This window comes from Ornithorhynchus anatinus, chromosome X1, assembly GCF_004115215.2.
Source record: "Ornithorhynchus anatinus isolate Pmale09 chromosome X1, mOrnAna1.pri.v4, whole genome shotgun sequence".
Taxonomy (NCBI): domain Eukaryota; kingdom Metazoa; phylum Chordata; class Mammalia; order Monotremata; family Ornithorhynchidae; genus Ornithorhynchus; species Ornithorhynchus anatinus.
In genome coordinates, this window is record NC_041749.1 from 28,190,102 (window position 1) to 28,208,747 (window position 18,646).

Here is an 18,646-nt window from a genome sequence, read left to right on the forward strand (position 1 = left end):
TTTGCCAAGGAATGAGAACTGTCTTTGGAGTTGTTTGTTTTCCTCCCAGGACCCTGAATACTCTGGGTTTTAGTACCCTAAAATAGCATAAAAAGTCACAGGTGTGAATGCACTCAAAGGACAATTTTTATTGTATGCATCCCAGTGCTTAGTAAACTGCATTGCGTCCAGTTGGGGTTCAACAATTACTGATGATAATGAAACACAGCCTCAGCTGGATATTGGTCCAGCTGAAACCTTCAAGGTCCCAGAATTCTGTGTGCTCCTTCCTCCAATAGCTATATGAATGCACCAAAGAAGAGGCCTCATTTGCTTTTTGTAGAAATGTGATTCATGTTACTCTGGAATATTGGAGTTTATACTAGTATAAAGCAAGTTAACTAGACATTTGGATTATCCCTTTGGGGGGCATTTGTTAGTTCTGTGAATATTGAGCAGAATGAGATAATATTGCACTAACAATTGAACAATGCAAAACTGACTGTTGTCTTTATTTTGAGGTCACTGTTCCCACATATCTGACACAGGAAAAATGGTCATTAAAAAGAGAAGACTGATCCATTCGTTCATGCACATTTTTACTTGTTGGGAATTCTTTTTAGACATGTAAATAAGTTGGGCTTCCAAATCATCAGGATACAGAAGCACTGAAAATTCACACTTTAGGTGTTACCGTAATTCCAAGACTGGCAAAAATACTGTTTTCCATCCCAGGACATGAGTAGGCAGCCTTGGAAAATGCAGGATAGAAGAGCTAATCCTTGTCATGTTTTCTGTGGCAGTGGTTTATGCTCTTAATGTGCAAAACCAAGTCACAAAGATATTCTGCCTTCATTTCTTTTCAATAGTATGTATTGAGCCCCTATTGTGTATAGAGCATTGTACTCAGAGTATCATATAGTAATAATAATGTTGGTATTTGTTGAGCGCTTACTATGTGCAGGGCACTGTTCTACATAGAGAAGTAGCTTGGCTCAGTGGAAAGAGCACAGGCTGGGCAGTCAGAGGTCATGGGTTCAAATCCTGGCTCTTCCGCTTGTCAGCTTTGTGACTTTGGGCAAGTCACTTAACTTCTCTGTGCCTCAGTTACCTCATCTGTAAAATGAGCATTAAGACTGTGATCATCCTGTGGAACAACCTGATCACCTTGTATCCTCCCCAGACCTTAGAACAGTGCTTTGCACATAGTAAGCACTTAAATATTATTATTATTATTATTATGAAATTAGTAGAATGATCCCTGTTGTCAAGGAGTTTTCAGTCTAGCAAGTAGACAGGCACTAGGATGAAGTTACAAAGTAGAAGGAAAAGTTATTACTTGAGTGTACTGCTAGTAATACTAGTACTTTATTGAGCAAATTGAAACCATCAGGTGTGATCTCCCTAAAATCTCCCCTGCTCCTCTCCAGTCCCTCCCTCCTCTTCCCCTTCTTCAACTCTCCCATCTTTCCCAGAAGCATTTCAAGAAGTAGTCTCCCTCCTTCTCTCAAAATCCACCCCCTCCGCGTGCACCTCTAACCTCATCACTTTGCACCTTATTCCCAATTGCTTGCCCACTTTCTTCTCCCCTCCCTGACTGCCATCTTCAACTGTCCATTCTTCAGTGGCTTCTTCTCCACTACTTTCAAACATGTTCATGTTTCCCCTATCCTCAATAGATCAATGGTATTTAGTGAGTGCTTACTATGTGCAAAACACTGTACTAAACACTTGGGAGAGTATAGCACAACAGAGTTGGTAGAGATGTTCCCTTCTCACAACAAGGTTACAGTCTAGAGGGGAGAAAAAAAATATTTTGACCCCATGGCTCCTTCCAGTTACTGCCCCATCTCCCTCCTACTATTTTTCTCTAAACTCCTTGAGCTATTGTCTACACCCTCTGCCTCCAGTTCTTTCCTTGATCTCCTCCACTCTGGCTTGCATCCCCTTCAACTTCACTGACACTGCACTCTCAAAGAAACATTATCCAACCCTGGATTCACTGACACTCTCGTCTCTTGGTTCTCTTCCTAGCTCTCTGACTGCTCATTCTCAGTCTCTTTCTTGGGATCTCCCTCTAACTCCTACCCCCTGAGGGAGTCCCTCAAGGCTCAGTTCTGGGTCCCCTTGTATTCTACATATACGCACACTCCCGTGAAGAACTCATGTCCTCTCAAGTAGTTGTGATATGACAAATGCTTGGACAAGCATGATGGCCCTTTGGATCAAGACAAAGGGTATTCTGGAAATGTCAAATAAAACACAATAAGATTGGGTAGAAATATATATGTAGGTTTAAATAGAGGGAGAAGTCGAGGATGATGCAAAGTGTAGATGTTTTAGAGGCAAGAATAGTGTAATTGTCAAGTTAGGTGGAAAAGTGGATTTTGGAAAAATAAGTTCTTTTCATAGACTCCACCCTGTCCTGATCAGGAATAATTCCTATTCCATTAAGAATGCATAAAATGCTTTCCATTATCCCTAAATAATTTCCAGATCTCCTGTGCAACATCAAGATGTGCTGTAATAATCTGAGAACAATCTTCCAGGCTTAAATTCAAGGCAAATGTAGTTGGAATAAAGACACGAACATTTTTATTTCTGTAAGGCAAAAGGGGAAGAGGAGATTCACTTTTCTTTGAGCCTCAGTTTCCTTATATATTACTGAAAAAAAGTTGCTTATTACCCGAAGGTTACTGTATTTTGACATTTTTATTTTCCGAACACACAGGTTTGAAGAAGTAAAACCTAAGAAGGAAATGTGTTTCAACTGTGACTGGGGTTTTCTCTACTTCAATGCCACTGATGTTCTTAGGCACCCAACTACTGCTAGTTTACCACAAGATAACAGGCACGGTAATACCAGTGTCGAATTACAATTAACCGTAATTTGGTTATCTGTCATCGCTTGCATTGAACAGAGGTTCTTCCAGCAAAAGTATGACACTGCGGTGGCTGTTAATTCAAAGGCATTATGTGAACTATTGCAGACCTTACTGTGGCTTTTATATGTATTCAAATGAACAAAATCTAGTATTTTAAGTGGAATGAATAAAAATAAGTTTTAACACATTTCTGTACCCTAGTACAGGAAGGGTCACAAGGAAAAAAAGTTGTGTTAAGAAAGTAATTACATAGAGGCAGAATGATTGAATATTAGTGCCTTTACTAAGTAAATGAGGATAAATTCTGTTAATTATGTGATTTTTTCTGAACTAATGTGATAATAAAGTACTCTAATTTTGGAGAGGCCTGTCACAATCCCAGCTAAAGCACTGACCCCTCAGGTTATGAAGAACTTGTAGCTGCTTCAAAGCATTCAGTAAAACAATGAGAAAACGTAGTTGAAAAGATTTCTTACCTATGGAATTCAGTATAGCAACTGCCATTCAGTGTCTGTGGGTGACATCTGAGTGTCTCTGAATAAATACTATTTGTACAGTCTGTGGTAGCTATATAAATACGTGCACTATACACAATTTATTTTAATTGCAACTTGAAAATGACTTCAGAATAGTTGTTACATATTTGGTTCTTCTATTCAGGCACAGAGAGAAAAAAATTTAGAAATGTAAACACTTTTTAAAAAATAATGTACTGGAGAAAAGTTAATATTATTTAATTTTATAATTAAATAAATTGTAATAAATTGTAATATTATCGGTACATCAAAAATGTATAAGACATAAGAAATAAGAAAATAAGGAAATTTTCAACTTCTGTTCCATGTTTAAAGGCAGATAGTTTTAAAAGGAAGCTATAAGTAGTATACTTTTGTCTCTTGAAGAGTGTGTGTGTGTGTGTATGCATATAAACCAAAAATTGAGCTTGAATTTTGAAATATCATGCACAGTTTTCAAGTGTTGCATTGTAGTATTCTACTTATTTTTCATAAAGACTGTATAAACATCTTGAAATAGGGGTAGCAATCTACTTCTGTATACAGAATACAAGGGGACCCAGAACTGAGCCTTGAGGGACTCCCTCAGGGGGTAGGAGGCAGAGGGAGATCCCAAGAAAGAGACTGAGAATGAGCAGTCAGAGAGCTAGGAAGAGAATCTGTTGAACATGAGAAGAGGAGTTCTAGGTCAAAGGGAGGGCATGGGGTTGGCAACAGGGTAAATGAGGTAGCGATTAGGAGAGTAGGTTTGGTGTTAAAGGGCCAAAACGTACAGGTAGAGTTCCAAACTTAATTATTGCTGTAATGAATAGGAAAATATAGACAACCTGGTACACAGCCTTCCTTATTCATTGCTTTGGAGGAAAACATCAGACAAGATCTCCTCTAATTCTAATACGGCAAACCATATTGAGATAAACTCCTCAGGTCAGCCCAATTTGTTGAGTGGTTTTCAGAGCTCTGCCATGCTGATGGACAGCATCATATACTTCGGGAAAGTTTTCAAATATTCTGATACAATTTTTACTTGCAATTCTCCTAAATATGTCTGTGGTTGAAATCAACACTGCAATTTGGGGAACACATGGTTCATGATGTTCTTCAGTAGGTGATCTAGAAAGACTCTGGTTAGGATTTTAATAACAACTGAGTGCAGTGTAGTCCCACAGCTTTCTTAACCTTCTTCTTGAAGATAGCAACTAAGATAATTATTTTTCCTGTGCTGATTCCTAATGAAAGGAAATATCAGAATTTTTTTGATCTCATATTGGGTAGGACTGGGAGTCAGAAAGACCTGTGTTTTAATTCTGGTTCTGCCACTTGTCTGCTCTGTGTCCTTGGGCAAGTCACTTAACTTCCCTGTGCTTTAGTTACCTCATCTGTAAACTGGAGATTAAGACGGTGAGCCCATACACATATAAAGCTTTAGCTCAATATTTCCATATTAGTTTGCTGGGAACCCCCTTAATAAAATCAGACCAGAGTATCTTTTGCACTAACTTAAAAAATGAATTATTACTTATGTCATTTGGGCCCCATGTCATTTGCCTGAATGTTCCATGGAGACAGAGTTTGCTTGCCTTCTCTGTTTGGATACTAGTTATAGGCTTTATATTCAAATGAAGAAATCTCTAGTTTCCCCTGGCCTGTGCTCCTGCCGTTGCCATTTACAATGCACTGCAATTTCAGGGAAAGGTATACTGATGAAATGAAATAATTATTCATAATCTGGTCTTTTGTGGTGGGAATCTACAGGAATGACACACCCACAACAATTTTTCTAGGTAAAGCCTCATTTCTCCCCCCAGTACCCTTAGAACAGTGCTTTGCACATAGTAAGTGCTTAACAAATCCATCATCATTATTATTATTACCCTGTCCCTTCTACCCTCACCATCCCTGTACTTCCAGCACTGCCTATGTGTTCTTTAAGGACCGAGTTTCGAGTACATGCCAGCATACAGTGTGGCTCAACCCCTAGGGAGGCTGTGGCACGATTCCCGGCTCCAGCAACAGCCCTGGCCAATAGCCCAAACTGGGCCCCTTGGAGTCCAGCCTGAGCCCAGCAGTAGCAGCCCTGGCCAGCTGCCACCATGTCTCGGTGGCACAGGTTGCTGAGGTTCTTGTGTTGGAGAGGGTTGTTTGGATCTGGCCTGCAGACATGCAGTCCATCTTTCCTACCTTGCTGAAGACCAGGGAATCTAGATTAAGAAGGCTGTGGGGCAAAGTCACTTCCACTTCTCTCCAACCATCTGAGCAACTGAATAAAAAATGCCTGTGCCGCCTGGGGACATGGGGTAGACCCTTCAGGTAGCATCCGGAAGTGCCGGAGACCCGCCTCTCCATCACAGAGCTTTTAAGGAGAGTGAAGGTAGGGTGAAAACTCTTATAGAAAGGGGAGAAAAAAGAAATAGAGTGAGGAGAAGGAACAGGGTGGGAAAGGGGGAGAATGAACAAAAAATGAGTGAGCAAGAAAGAAGAAAACTAAAAGGAGGGCCAAAGGAGAAAGAATAAGATGAGAAAATTCTAGGAAAACCTGTAAGCAAGCAAGGAGGAGCAAGCAAGGAATGTGAATTGTTTAAGATAATGGGAGAGGTTTCTAATAATTTTGAATGGACTCCAGGGCTTAATACATAGTAATTGTGTAGGACAAAAGGAGAAAGAATAAGATGAGAAATGATTAAGCAAACAAGGAAAAGTATACAAGAAGTGTGACATGCTATATTGAGATAATTGGATACGTAATAATCTACCATCCACCCCAGTGCTTAGTATTTATTTATTTATTATTTATTTATTTATTTATTTATATTAATGTCTGTCTCTTCCTCTAGACTGTAAGCTCGTTGTGGGCAGGGAGTATGTCTGATGTTATATTTTACTCTTCCAAGTGCTTAATACTGCACTTTGCACAAAATAAGCACTCAATAAATGTGATTATTAGTATTATTAGTAGTAGCAGTACAATGATTTCTTCCCCCACCCCAACTTTTTTTCTCCTCCATATTCAGATATCTCTGAGTTATATGAGTCAAAAGGAAGAATATACTATTACGATTTTGCCCAAAGATTTTTTTTTTTGTGCAAATCTATGGTTAAATTGAAGTGCAGCTGATGTCACTTCTTCTGTAATAATTACTGGATATGTTCTTTCATATGCTGAAAACAAGCAAAGTTTTAAATGTTTTACAGTAACTGAAACTACTTGGAGAATTTTGGTGATACAGAATGATTACCTCCACAACTGTTTTGTCTGTTTATGCTAGTAAATCTTTCAGTAAGACAAAATTAAATTCAAAATTAGTTGGAAATTGAAGTAGAAATCTTGAAATTGGAAATTAAAGACTCTTCTGACTGCATTATTTTGTGCACCCAATTCATTAAATTTAATAAATTATTCATGTAGAAATCCAATTATTAAGCCATAATACTTCAGATGAACAAGGACCTAAACTTGTAAGTTCCCTAAATCTTGTGAGTTGAGTAAAGTGGAAAATTAACTGAACACTTACTGTGTATACAGCACTGTATTGAGCACTTGAGAGAGTACAATAGAGTTAAGTAGACATGACCCCTGCCCTCAAGGAGCCTACAGTTTAATGGAGGATCTTGCAAAGTACACATCCACCAGAATACCGATATTTTAGTGTCTGTGGACATTTCCGGGAGCAGAAAAAACTGAAATTTTATGTTAAAAACCCAGCAAGGAATGTTGTGCTCAGAACCAGTGCCTGAATTCTTTTGTTGCCTCACAAATCTAATTTTGAACATTACCTGAACGATCCAGAAAAAGTTCAGTTTTCTTAGTCCAATCATTCCTGAATTACTTTGCAGAGCAGGCTAATTGGGTCCATATCTGATGAGGATATTTATTACAGAAACAGAGTGAACAGCTATCATATTATCATAACTTCGTCTGTAATGACCAGGGTTTGCAGGGTTTGTGACCTGACCTAGAAGTGAAGAGTCGGTGTCTTTTTCACAATCCATGTCTCCTGAGTTTTCTAGCCACTCCCTTTCTCCTGGTACTGTTTTACATGTTTCTTTTTATGGAAACTGCCTTGTACAAATATGCTTCTGAATCCCCACCTCCAAATAGCAGGCAGGTAAAACCTTGCCGAGTTTAGTTCTGTAACTAGTTTCAGCAACATTGAGTGACTGTAAAAACCATTATCATGATTTAAAGGGCAGAGAGATGTGTAGTGTGGTACTAATCAGGACCTGTGTAGTATTATTAAAATAGATGGGATAATAAAATAGTTGGGATAAAATTGCCCCTTCTCTCTGTTCACCAACAAGATGTACCAGAAGAGTTAGTCTGGGAAAAGTAGAATCGAGAACTAAAAAGTCTCTGTGGTTCTTATATTTTACCTTTCCCTAAAAGAACTAAAGATTTTGATGCCTTTACGTGGAACATTTTGTCCTTCTGTATTCATCTGCCTTTGAGATTTGTTTGAGATGAAATGAGAAGAAAATCCATTTACCATGGGTCTCTTTCCACTCTACACTTTTTATTTCAACCAGTAAAGTATGTAAACGAAAATGAACAAAAGTGTGAAGGGTGGCAGAAGCACATAAGTGTTGAGGTTGGTAGTTGGACAGATATGACCTGGGAAGAAGAAAATGAATTGCAGAATGGAGGAGGTGGGCTTTCATGCAAGTGACATTTCATGGACCTTTTGGACCACCAATAAATAGAGTTTATTTCTTCAGGCAAAAACTTCCTAAGTGTCTCTTTTTTCCCCAAACACAAAGAAGAACTTATACTGGCTATAGGAACTTATTTCTGGCTTCTACCAGAATTATAGTTGTTTCAGTCGGAAAAGATGAGGTAGTGATCCTCCTTCACCCATACAGACTTTCATATTGAGCTACAGCAGTCCCTGAGTTGAATCCTGATTTTGGCACCAGAACATGGGATATCATTTTGCATATTTGTACACTAAGAAATATGTGAGATTTTGGGATTAGAGGAAGCAATGTGGTATAGTAGAAGGAGCATGAGCCTGAAAGTCAGAAAGTCTGCATTCTAATCCCACATTTACCTGCTGCATGATCTTGGGCAAGTCCCTTAACTTCTATGTACCTCAGTTCCCTCATTGGCAAAATGGGGATTTAATGCTGGTACTTCCTTCTAGTTAAACTGTGAGCAACATTTGGGACCTGATTATCTTGTATTTCCCCCAGATATTAGTACAGTGGTTGGCATATAGTAAACTCTAAACAAATACCATTTTTAGTATTATTATTATTATTATTGTCATTATCATTATTATTTATACATGGGGATGACCTCTGCAGACAAGGCTCGTGTTTTCCTTAACCTTTTCCTCTCCCAGTGCAGAGACTCCAAGTAGAGTTAGGGAATGCTCCACACCACCCTCCTTCTGCTGTAATTTTAGTTTGCAAAGATTCCCATTTTGATCCACTAAGAGCTCCAGGGTACAATTTACTATTCTTTCCTTGGCAGTGGGTCACACTGCCTTTGGGAGGAAGAACAGGCAGGAGTGATCTGGGGTTTGTGGAGCTGCAGCTCTCATAACCAGGCCTAGCACATCCATGAGCTGCTTCCCCATATCCCCTTCTCATTCAGCCAGCTTGCTAGTAGCAGAGTAGCACATGGAAGGGACCAAGTGGTTACCTCTTCCCGGCTGTTCCATGCCCAGGGATGTAAATTAGGTTCTGTGCTCTGAATATCTTTTGGCAGGATCATCTGCCATGCAAAACATCTGGGGGCATAAGTCAGGAGGGCTCACAGGGAGCTTCGAGTTTGCAAACAGGATTTTTATGTCTTGGGTTTGGATTGCCTCGTTTCTTCTCTCTTTAACTCTGTACACTATGACAACAGATGACAGCACCCAAACGTGATTTTTCAGGGTTTGAAAAAAATCAACCTGCTCAGCTCTGATCTACAACGATACTTTGCATAATAATTAATGATGTACAAGCTGTTACCTAATGAACTGTTTTACTGTGTTTGCCCTTCAGTTCTGACTAGCTTGAGTCTTCTATGATTTAAATGCCTTCTTCCAACCCTTATGTGTCAAATGTCTTTGGGCAGTTTTGTTGGAATTATTGTTGGTTTTTCTTGTTGGTGGTTTTGGTATTTTTTAAAGCCATGTATGTAAACGTAATGCCTTAGTTCTCAATGGGAAAAATTTGTTCTGCCATGCCTCCAGATTACTGAGGTTTAAGCAACAGAAGGTGGAGATGATGGGGAAATTTCAAGGACAGGAAATCTACCCTTGAGATTTTCCCCATTACCTTCACTGAAGAGCCTGGAAGGTTCTATATTGAAATGTTCTCCTCCAGTTGGTGAAGTTGGTTCTTTAGAGAAACACAAAAATTATTCTCTTCATATTCCAACCTATCCTCCCAGGACAGGAAGCACAAGTGCAACAATTAATCCATGAATCATATTTACTGAGCCCTTACTGTGTGCAGAGCACTGTACTAAGCACTTGGGAAGGACAGTATAACAGAGTTGGTAAATACATTCCATGCCTACACTGAACTTAAAGCCTAGAGGAAGAAACAGACTTTAGTATAAATAAATTACAGTCCCCCTCTAGACTGTGAGCTCACTGTGGGCAGGAAATTTGTTTAATGTTATATTGTACTCTCCCAAGTGCTTAGTACGTGCTTTGCACAGAGTAAGTACTCAGTAAATATGATTAATAATAATAATATAGGTATATGAGTGTTTTGGGGCTGAGGGTGGGATGAATAAAGGGTACCAATCCAAGTCCACTGGTAACACAGAAGAAAATAGGAGAAGAAAAAATGAAAGCTCAGTCAGGGAAGGCCTCTTGGAGGAAATGTGCTTTTGCTAAAATAATTGAAGGAGATGAGAGTGGTGGTCTGTCAGAGATGAAAGGGGAGGGAATTCCATGACAAAGACAGTACTTGAGTGGGATCAGCAGTGAGGGAGATTTGCTCGAGATGTAATGAGTAGGTTGGCACTAGAGGAATGGAGTATGCAGGCTGAGTTCTAGTAGGAAATTAGAGGGGTAATGTAGGAGGGACAAGGTGTTTGGGTGTTTTAAAACTAATGGTAAGGGTTAGCAACCAGTCCTGGAGGGAGGGAGTTCAAGTTGCTCTTTTCTGTGTATTTCCCAAATTTTGTTCTGAATTAGGGTCTATTTACTATTATATCATTAGATATAGTTATTTGGAAATCTTTCCATTCATTTTAAATGAAATAAAGAAGCATGTAAATTAGCATATTTTCTCTATCCGTGATTGATTTTAGGTCTGTCTTAAAGATTCTTGTTTTGGTCAAGAATCATGACTACCAACTCTGTTTTGTAAAATATTATTTGCTAAGCGCTTACTGTATGCCAGGCACTGTACACTAGGATTGATACCAGTTAATGAGGTCAGACACAGTCCCTGTCACACATGGGTGCACAGTCTAAGCAAGAGGGAGAACAGGTATTGAACCCCCTTATACAGATGATGAAACTGAAGTTCAGAGAAGTGAAGTTATTTGCCTAAAGTCATCCAACAGGCAAGTGAGTGATTAGCTTAGAACCCAGGTCCTCTGACTACCAAGACCGTGTTATTTCTGCCAGGCCATGCTGCTTCTTGCAGTCTCCCAGGCATTTAGTATAGAACTCTGTATACAGTATGTGCTCAATCAATATGACTGATTGTGTGTGTGTGTGTGTGTGTGTACAAATTTCCTTACAAAAAAGACTGGAAGTGAAAGGAGTTTGATTTCTGCTGACCACTTTCCTAGAGTTTATGGAACTATGCAGGACTTTTTTGGTCAATAGTTGCTTTGTTCCCTTTCCTCCCCAACCTCACGCCCACCCCGGCAGACTCCAGCAGTCAGAGAAAGGCTATGTAACTGTTCAGCTGACAACACTTTATAAAACACACACTTATACACACAATTCTGTGATTCATTACAAAAATGAAAAGTTTTATGTTAGGATAAATAGGGCTTATTACAGCCTTCTCTGAATCTGGGCACTTTCCGATTGATCGGAGTATGGACACATGTCCCACTGTTTACAGATGCCTTGCAAATTCAGCAAGATAAATCTTTCCTACCATACCATGTCTAACTCTGTCTCAGCAAAGATATTTTTAACTATTACATCTACTCCTCTCTCTGGAATATATTCCTTTAGGGACATGCAATCCATTGGGGTCAGCTGCTTGGCTTCTGCTTAGAGGAAAACTCTGAAGAATCCTTGCAAACCCCTAGGGCAAAGCCCGCTTTTCCCCAAAGAATAGGCAGTTCTGAGAGTCTTTGCCACATAAGGGCCTGTTTGAGGCTCCAGGCTCCAGTTGACAGGGCCATCTTTCCCTCCTAACAGATGGTCAGGCTTTTAATTTCAGTGAGCAATCCATTGCAGAGGGGGCTGTGAAGGGGTGGTCTCGGGATTCTGCCAGCCTTCCACCCGGTAAGGGCCAGCTTAGGGCAAATGGATCTAATGTCAATGCCCTTCATAGCTTCTACACTAACTGATGAGCTGCTGACAAGTTGAGCCATCAAATGCTCATCTCTGAAGTGTAAGATCCTGAACTACTTGCATTTTGTTTTTCTTTAGCAGAATTAATGTCCTATTTGTTATCTTTCAAAATCCATTTTGGCACCAGCACAGACCTCTTCATGGTGGCAAACAGTTGTCTGATTTAAAGATGCCAGGGTTGGTGCTGACAGCTCCATCTACACAATCTGAATCCGACTGTCACAGCGGGGGCATTAGGGACTTAAAAACACACATTCAGTGAGTAGCATGAGTGTTTGGTTACAGAGTATTGAGGCTGTATGATGTGAAAATGTCCCGTTTCTCCCCCTCTTTAATCTAGTATCTGAGTCTGGAATATTTTGACCTATTGCTATCGGGAAAGAAGTTCCTTTCACTTTGCTTTCCTTTCACTTTGCTTCCTTCAATCCAACTTATTTAGTGTGATTTTCCTAGCCTGAAGGATAGCTCAAAAGGCAGAAATGTGTCTCTTAAGGATATAGCCTTGGAACCTAGCATGATGGGAGGGTCAGATCTTCCGCACAAAAATGGTTTAATGCAGAGTGCCACGGCTCTGTGCCTGAGGGCTGTGGGTGAGCAACCATGTTGGATCCACTGGGTGTTTGCTGGAGGACAGGGTGACCCATAAACATACCTTCTAATCATGGCCACCTCAGTCCTTTGTCTCTACCTTGATGAGGCTGGGAAAATACCCGCTCCCCCACACCCTCCACCCCTCTCCACTCAGTAATAGGTGTTCATGTGCAAGAGACCCTGAGACTGTGGAGCCTCTGTGTTTGTTTGTGTTGGGGCTAAGAGTCTATTGCAGATTTTATTTTACACAGTTGGGCTTCAGTGGTGCCTGCTCTATAGTTTATTTTGGGCAAAAGGTTGATAAACCTTGGCTCTCTGGAAGGAAGCCTGAAATCTGAAACCCACTATTATTCACAGACCCATTTTTGTGGGTTGACAGTCAAATGATGTATAACACTGGAAGAAATATTTTCGGGAAAAGCCTTCCTTTTTTTTAAAGTCTATAGGATTCAATATGTTTTAAAATATATGTCGGTGTTACAGACCCGCTATAGTGAACTGAAATTGGCCAGGGAGTTGTGAGTTTCTCGTCTGAAAAAATTTCACTGATACATATTTTTGGTGCTTAATTCAGCAATTTATTAAACTGTAAAAACCATTATCTCTGAACATGGAATTTTATTAACCCACAATTACCAGTGGTTAAACCGAGATTCACACTGCATGGCATGGTATTTCCTTTTGGCAGATTTATATTGAGGTGGGACTTTTGTACTGATGCAACCTTGGGAAAGTAAGAAAAAAAATGTTTCTACAAAGAGAAATAGACTTGGCCAACCTTTCTCTGCAGTCCAGTATTTGTGGAAAATATTTATGTTTAAACCGTTTCCTTAGTCTGCATTCTGCCAGAACCTCTGCGCTTTTAATGTCCTATAGGGAGCTACCAATTTGGGGCAGCTCATAAGACACCATTTTCCACCCGGACTTGCAACATATTTCTCAAGCGTTTAATAGTAGAAGTCTGTAACGTTGCCCTTACCAAACTGCAAACAGCCCTGAGTCTAGCCTCTGCCACATATTTGTTGTATGAAAAGAAAAGACTCTGCAAAGCTCAGGCTATAGGATTTCACTATACGATCAATTCAAAAAAGAAGATAGGATGTAAGAGAGAAATCCTTTTGAAAAGAGCTTTATTGCTCTTAAAGAAAACAGGTCATTCAGAAAATCAATCAATGGCATTTATTGAGTGCTTACTGTGTGAAGAGAACTGAACTAAGCATTAGGGAGAGTATTATACAATAGAGTCGGTAGACACGATCCCTACCCATAAGGAAATGTTTGAGTGGCAAATGAATTCTTAAGTCTAGGAAATGTTTTTTTGGGGATCCAATGCTCCCCAATTCCTCATATACTGTAATTATGAAAACCTTATCTTTGGGGGCTAAGTTGGGTTAAAAGTACTAGACGATGTACAGTTTTCTAGCTTTTCCTCTTCTGAAGATTTAGAGAATCTTTGGGAATATATTGATCTGAGGAACTGTGAACCATTCCCATACCAAGGTACATCTATATTGAAAATCTGTCTCAAATTATGGTGAAAACAGTTCATATTACTTAATAAATTACCCATCGCTTGGTCTAAAATACCTTGAGGACTAACCAAAATATCTGTTTCTCCATAGGTTCTTCTTGAAATTTTTTCTCAAATGTAACCAGAATTGCCTAAAAAATGCAGGAAATCCTCGTGACATGCGGAGATTCCAGGTGAGTTTGTTATGCTTCTTTCTGAAAAGAATGGTGAGCCCACTTCCAGTTGCCAGAAATTATTGAATTACTGTGGGGAATTTCCTGGAATCCAGGCAAAGTGACCTTCCCGTTCTAATACCAATTTTAGTTTGTAACTATTGGGATTGGTTTATCTTAGGTTGCAGAAGGAACTCAAATTATTTATTTACTTTTTAGCAGAAAAAATCTTGAAACCAAAGTTTAGTTAGGTTTAATGTACATTTCTAAATGCCCAGCAGTTTCTTACGATAAGCACCACCATACTTGTACTATGCGGAATTAGGGTGTTACCAAGAATGCTTTGGATTTTGAAAAAATAATTCACATGGTAACGTTAGGCTTCATAACACTATCATGCTATGATTAAGACTGGATTAAATTGCACCTGCATACTTCTTGCAATTGCTCCTCCCTTTTTGAAATACTAATTTTGTTACATCTCCCTCAGAATTGGCACAGAGGAAAGAGGAGGAGGAGGGAGAGGGTAAGAGCTACCTCTGAGACATCTGTCCTCCCCATCCTGCCTTCCTTGAATACCTGAGCTGGGGGCAGTTTGGGATCACTTCTGCTCCCAGACCTGCTCTGGATACCTGTAGGTAGCAACTATTTTAAAAGACCCTGGAGCAGCAATGTTGGCTAATCCAGCCTAGTTTGGTGCCCATGGATTGCTTCCACATGGAATCCAAATAATACTACTAATTGTGGTATGTGTTAAACACTTACTATTTGCCAAGAAGTAACTAAGGGCTGGGTTAGAAATAGGGTATTCGGGGTGTTCACAGTTCCTGAACCAGATGTTGGGGGGCAGTCTGAAGAGGAGGGAGAATGGGTATTTAATGCCCATTTTACTGATGAGGAAACTGAAGTACAGAGAAGTGAAGTGAAAGCAGTGTTCCCCAATAGATAGAGCATGGGTCCTGGGAGTCAGAGGGACCTGAGTCCTAATGCTAGCTCCCCCACTTGTCTGCTGTATGACCCTGAGCTAGTCATTTAACTTTCCTCTAGATTCTTAGCTTGCTATGGGCAGGAAACGTGTCTGCTAATTCCGTTGTACTTTCCCAAGGGCTTAATACAGTGTTCTGTGCATAGTAAGTGCTCAGTAAATTCCACAAGTGAATTGATTCTGTGCTCAGTTACCTCATCTGTAAAATGGAGATTAAGACTGTGAACCTCACTGGGACATTGTGTCCAACCTGATTGTCATGTAGCGACCCCAGTGCTTAGTACAGTGCCTGCCACATCGTAAGTGCTTAACAAATAACATTAAAAAAAGTGACTTGCCCAAGGTCTGAAAGCAGATAAATACCAAACGGCGATTGGAAAACATGTCCTCTATACATGTGCTCTTTCCACTAGGCCATGCTGTTTCTCAGGGGCGACTCCCAAGAATTCTTTTGCTTAGGGTAGAGACCAGAAGCTAACCTCACTCCTTCCTCTCTGCTTCTTCCCACCAGTGGGGTATGTGGTCTAGATCACAGGAGAGAAACATGGTTACTTCCGTTAGACCCAGTTTGGCTTCCCCTCCTGTCCCTTACTACCTTCTCCACCTTCCCCACTAGTTTCACCAATGATTGAGGTTGCTTTTAATGAAGCAGTGTGGTCTAATGGATAGAACCAAGGGCCTGAGAGTCAGAAGAACCTGGGTTCTAATCCTGGCTTCAGCACTTGTCTGCTGTGTGAATTTGGGCAAGTCACTTAACCTCTGTGTGCCTCAGTTAACTCATCTGTAAAATTGGGCTTAAGACTGTGAGCCCCCTGTGGGAAAGGGACTGTGTCCAACCTGATTAGCTTGTATCTATCCCAGTGTTTAGAACACTGCTTGACACAGAGTTAGCAGTTAACTAATACCATCATTATTATTATGTAAAAAGTACTATTTACATGATGTATTTTTTGAGCACGGTTAACAGCCAGAAGAGAGTAAACAGTCACACTGTTTGGGGATTCCCACTGGCCTTTTGCAAGTTTCACATGGCAGCAGGTGTAATCCAATTCTGACTGCCCCAGCCTTTTAGCCCATCTCTTCAAGGATATGGTTGGAGGTAAATTTACTTGATTCTCTCTGGCCCTCTGAAGTTCTTGCCTTCATCTCCTGCACTCTTCTGTGGCCTAGGTTCCCATAAATACTTTAGACAAATAGATATGAAAGAAGAGCCAGGTAGATAATTTAGGTAGTTTAAGGGCAGGAAAAAACCCCAAAAAGCCTTCCCATATTTTTCTAGCTCCATTGTATAGGCAAATAAACTGAGGCATAGCTATGTTAAGAGACTTTGCATCATTCCACAAGAAATGAGTGGCATAGTTTAGATGGGAACTCAGTACTGCTCCATTCTTTTCTAGTCTTTAATGCCTAGCTATGCAGGCTCCCCATAAGCGTGGGTTGGAACCTTCAAAGGGAGGAGCCTGAGAGAGCCTTTCAAACCGCATTTCCATCAAGATTAACAGATTACATTTTTCACATTAATGACAATCTGGATTCAGATATTGTAGTCTCCTGTTGGCTTTGTGGGCAATAAGGAGAGTATCTCATTGCGATGAGAAAACCCCAGTCCTCTCTTTACATACCAGTGATGGTTTACAGTTTATACTGAAAAACCAAAGTTAATCATGCACATTCAAAACTTTTCCCTTGCAGTATTCTGTAACATCACTCTGCTTATTGAAACCATGCTCCCTTGTGTGAAGAAACCTATGTTCTTTCCAACTGGAGCACAGGCCTGCCCCAGATCTGTTTGTGATACATGCACACGGCCAGTTTCATACTTGAGGATATCCAGGATGATTTTCGTATGGTAATGCCTTACGATGCTTCGACAGTACAGCAATCAGGAGCCTTTGAGGTGACTGAGTAAGATATAATAAAGGTTGTTGATCTCTTGACTTGTAAAGACATTCTGTCAAGCAAACCCAGCTTTGCAGCAGTTGAGCTTTCAGTGAGTAAACAGAGACCGCTTAATTACACAGGTCATGTCAATTAGTGGGACCTTAGCATTTTCTAGAAATTAATCACTTTCAGTAGAGCAAAGAACTGGTCATACTTTATTTCAGAGCAGAATTATAACTTGTAGAAAATCCATGAGAGCCAATGTTGCTTTACTTTAACCAATGGATTTTGTTAAAATTCCCCTATTCTGCTTTATGGTAGCAAACTTGTTTAAATAGACCATTAGATCATCTGAGCTGGTATTAGCAGCATGGAATGCAGACTTCATGCCTTTTTTTTATTATGGGGTGGTGGGGAGAATGGGGAGACACTCCATGCCAAAAAAAAACACCAAACCACTGTGACTCTAATGAGCACTTCTCTTCTATTTGACACTAAAAAAAGTTATGTCAAAGGACTATGTTAAAAATCCTGTCACAGGTCTGTTTTTAACCTGAAAAGAGCCAGACAATTCCAAGTTAAGATTTAAATCTTTATCGATAGCCTTCGTGGTGTTCCCTATGGATTTCTGGGGTGGAGGGTGGTGAAGGGAAAGGAAAAAGAGGGTTCAGAGGTGCAGATCATTTCATAACATTAGACACCACAATTCTTAGCTACAATAAATTTCAAGGTCATCTTATGTCAAAATTTTTTCATGTCTAGTATGTGTTTTTTCCCCTGTGGTGTATAGTTTTCTTTTGTCTCATAATCTCAAGTTTTTTACTAGGCAATTAGAAATATGAATTTTTAGAAAATAAAGGGTATGAAAAGTGACACAACATCAAAACAAAGTAATTTGGGATTTTGATACATTTAAGCAATTTTTGAAAAATCCATTTAAGATAACACAGTATCTATTAGATATTCTAAGTCATATTTAGAAAATTTATTAAAATTCATACCTTCTGCCTTTTCATTCTGCATTTACTTGCAAGTTAAAGATGTTTATTTTCCCAAATCCCTTTCACCACCACATTCTTTTTCCATTCCCTTTAATGTGTTTGTATTATTTTGACAAATTAGCAGAGCTGTTATAGCCTGTACCAAAATAATGCAGAAACAAAGGACCAAATCAACTTGGTTATACAGCGCAACACCAAGGAACACCACACAGATTAATTATACTAAAAGCTGCTCTAACGATGGTTTCAGAACTCAACATTTACTCACATAACATGTAAATATAAAAGGTGGATTTTGAACCTGATGTATTAAGCCATTATGACTGATCAAGTAAATAACTTGGCATGGGCCTAATGCCATGCACCGGCAGAAAGTATGGATCATAGAAAAGGAATCTTTATGAAATGTCTTTGAAGAGTGGTTAGTCTGCATTTAGAGTAAGTACTTTTCTATATTAAGTACTGCTGCCATTAAAGAAAATGTAAAATACCTAAAGGGGGAGGGAAGGAGAGGAAGGGCATATGAGGAGTAGGAAGAGGTCGGAGGGACCAAGGACATTAGTCTTAATTTAGTTTGCTAGAGAGGTGGCAAATTCTGGCTTCTGTTCATATAAACTACAACAACTGCCTTGCTAATCTAACC

The 18,646-nt window shown here is 39.7% G+C and overlaps 1 protein-coding gene across 1 annotated transcript in view; it reads left to right on the forward strand.

Moving 5' to 3' along the window:
- Nucleotides 1-18,646, forward strand: part of EBF1 (EBF transcription factor 1) — a 346,244-nt gene that overhangs the window by 201,860 nt on the left and 125,738 nt on the right. Inside the window, 1 exon segment of the mRNA XM_029051049.2 lies at nucleotides 14,076-14,157. Within this exon segment, the coding sequence (XP_028906882.1) occupies nucleotides 14,076-14,157 (82 nt within the window).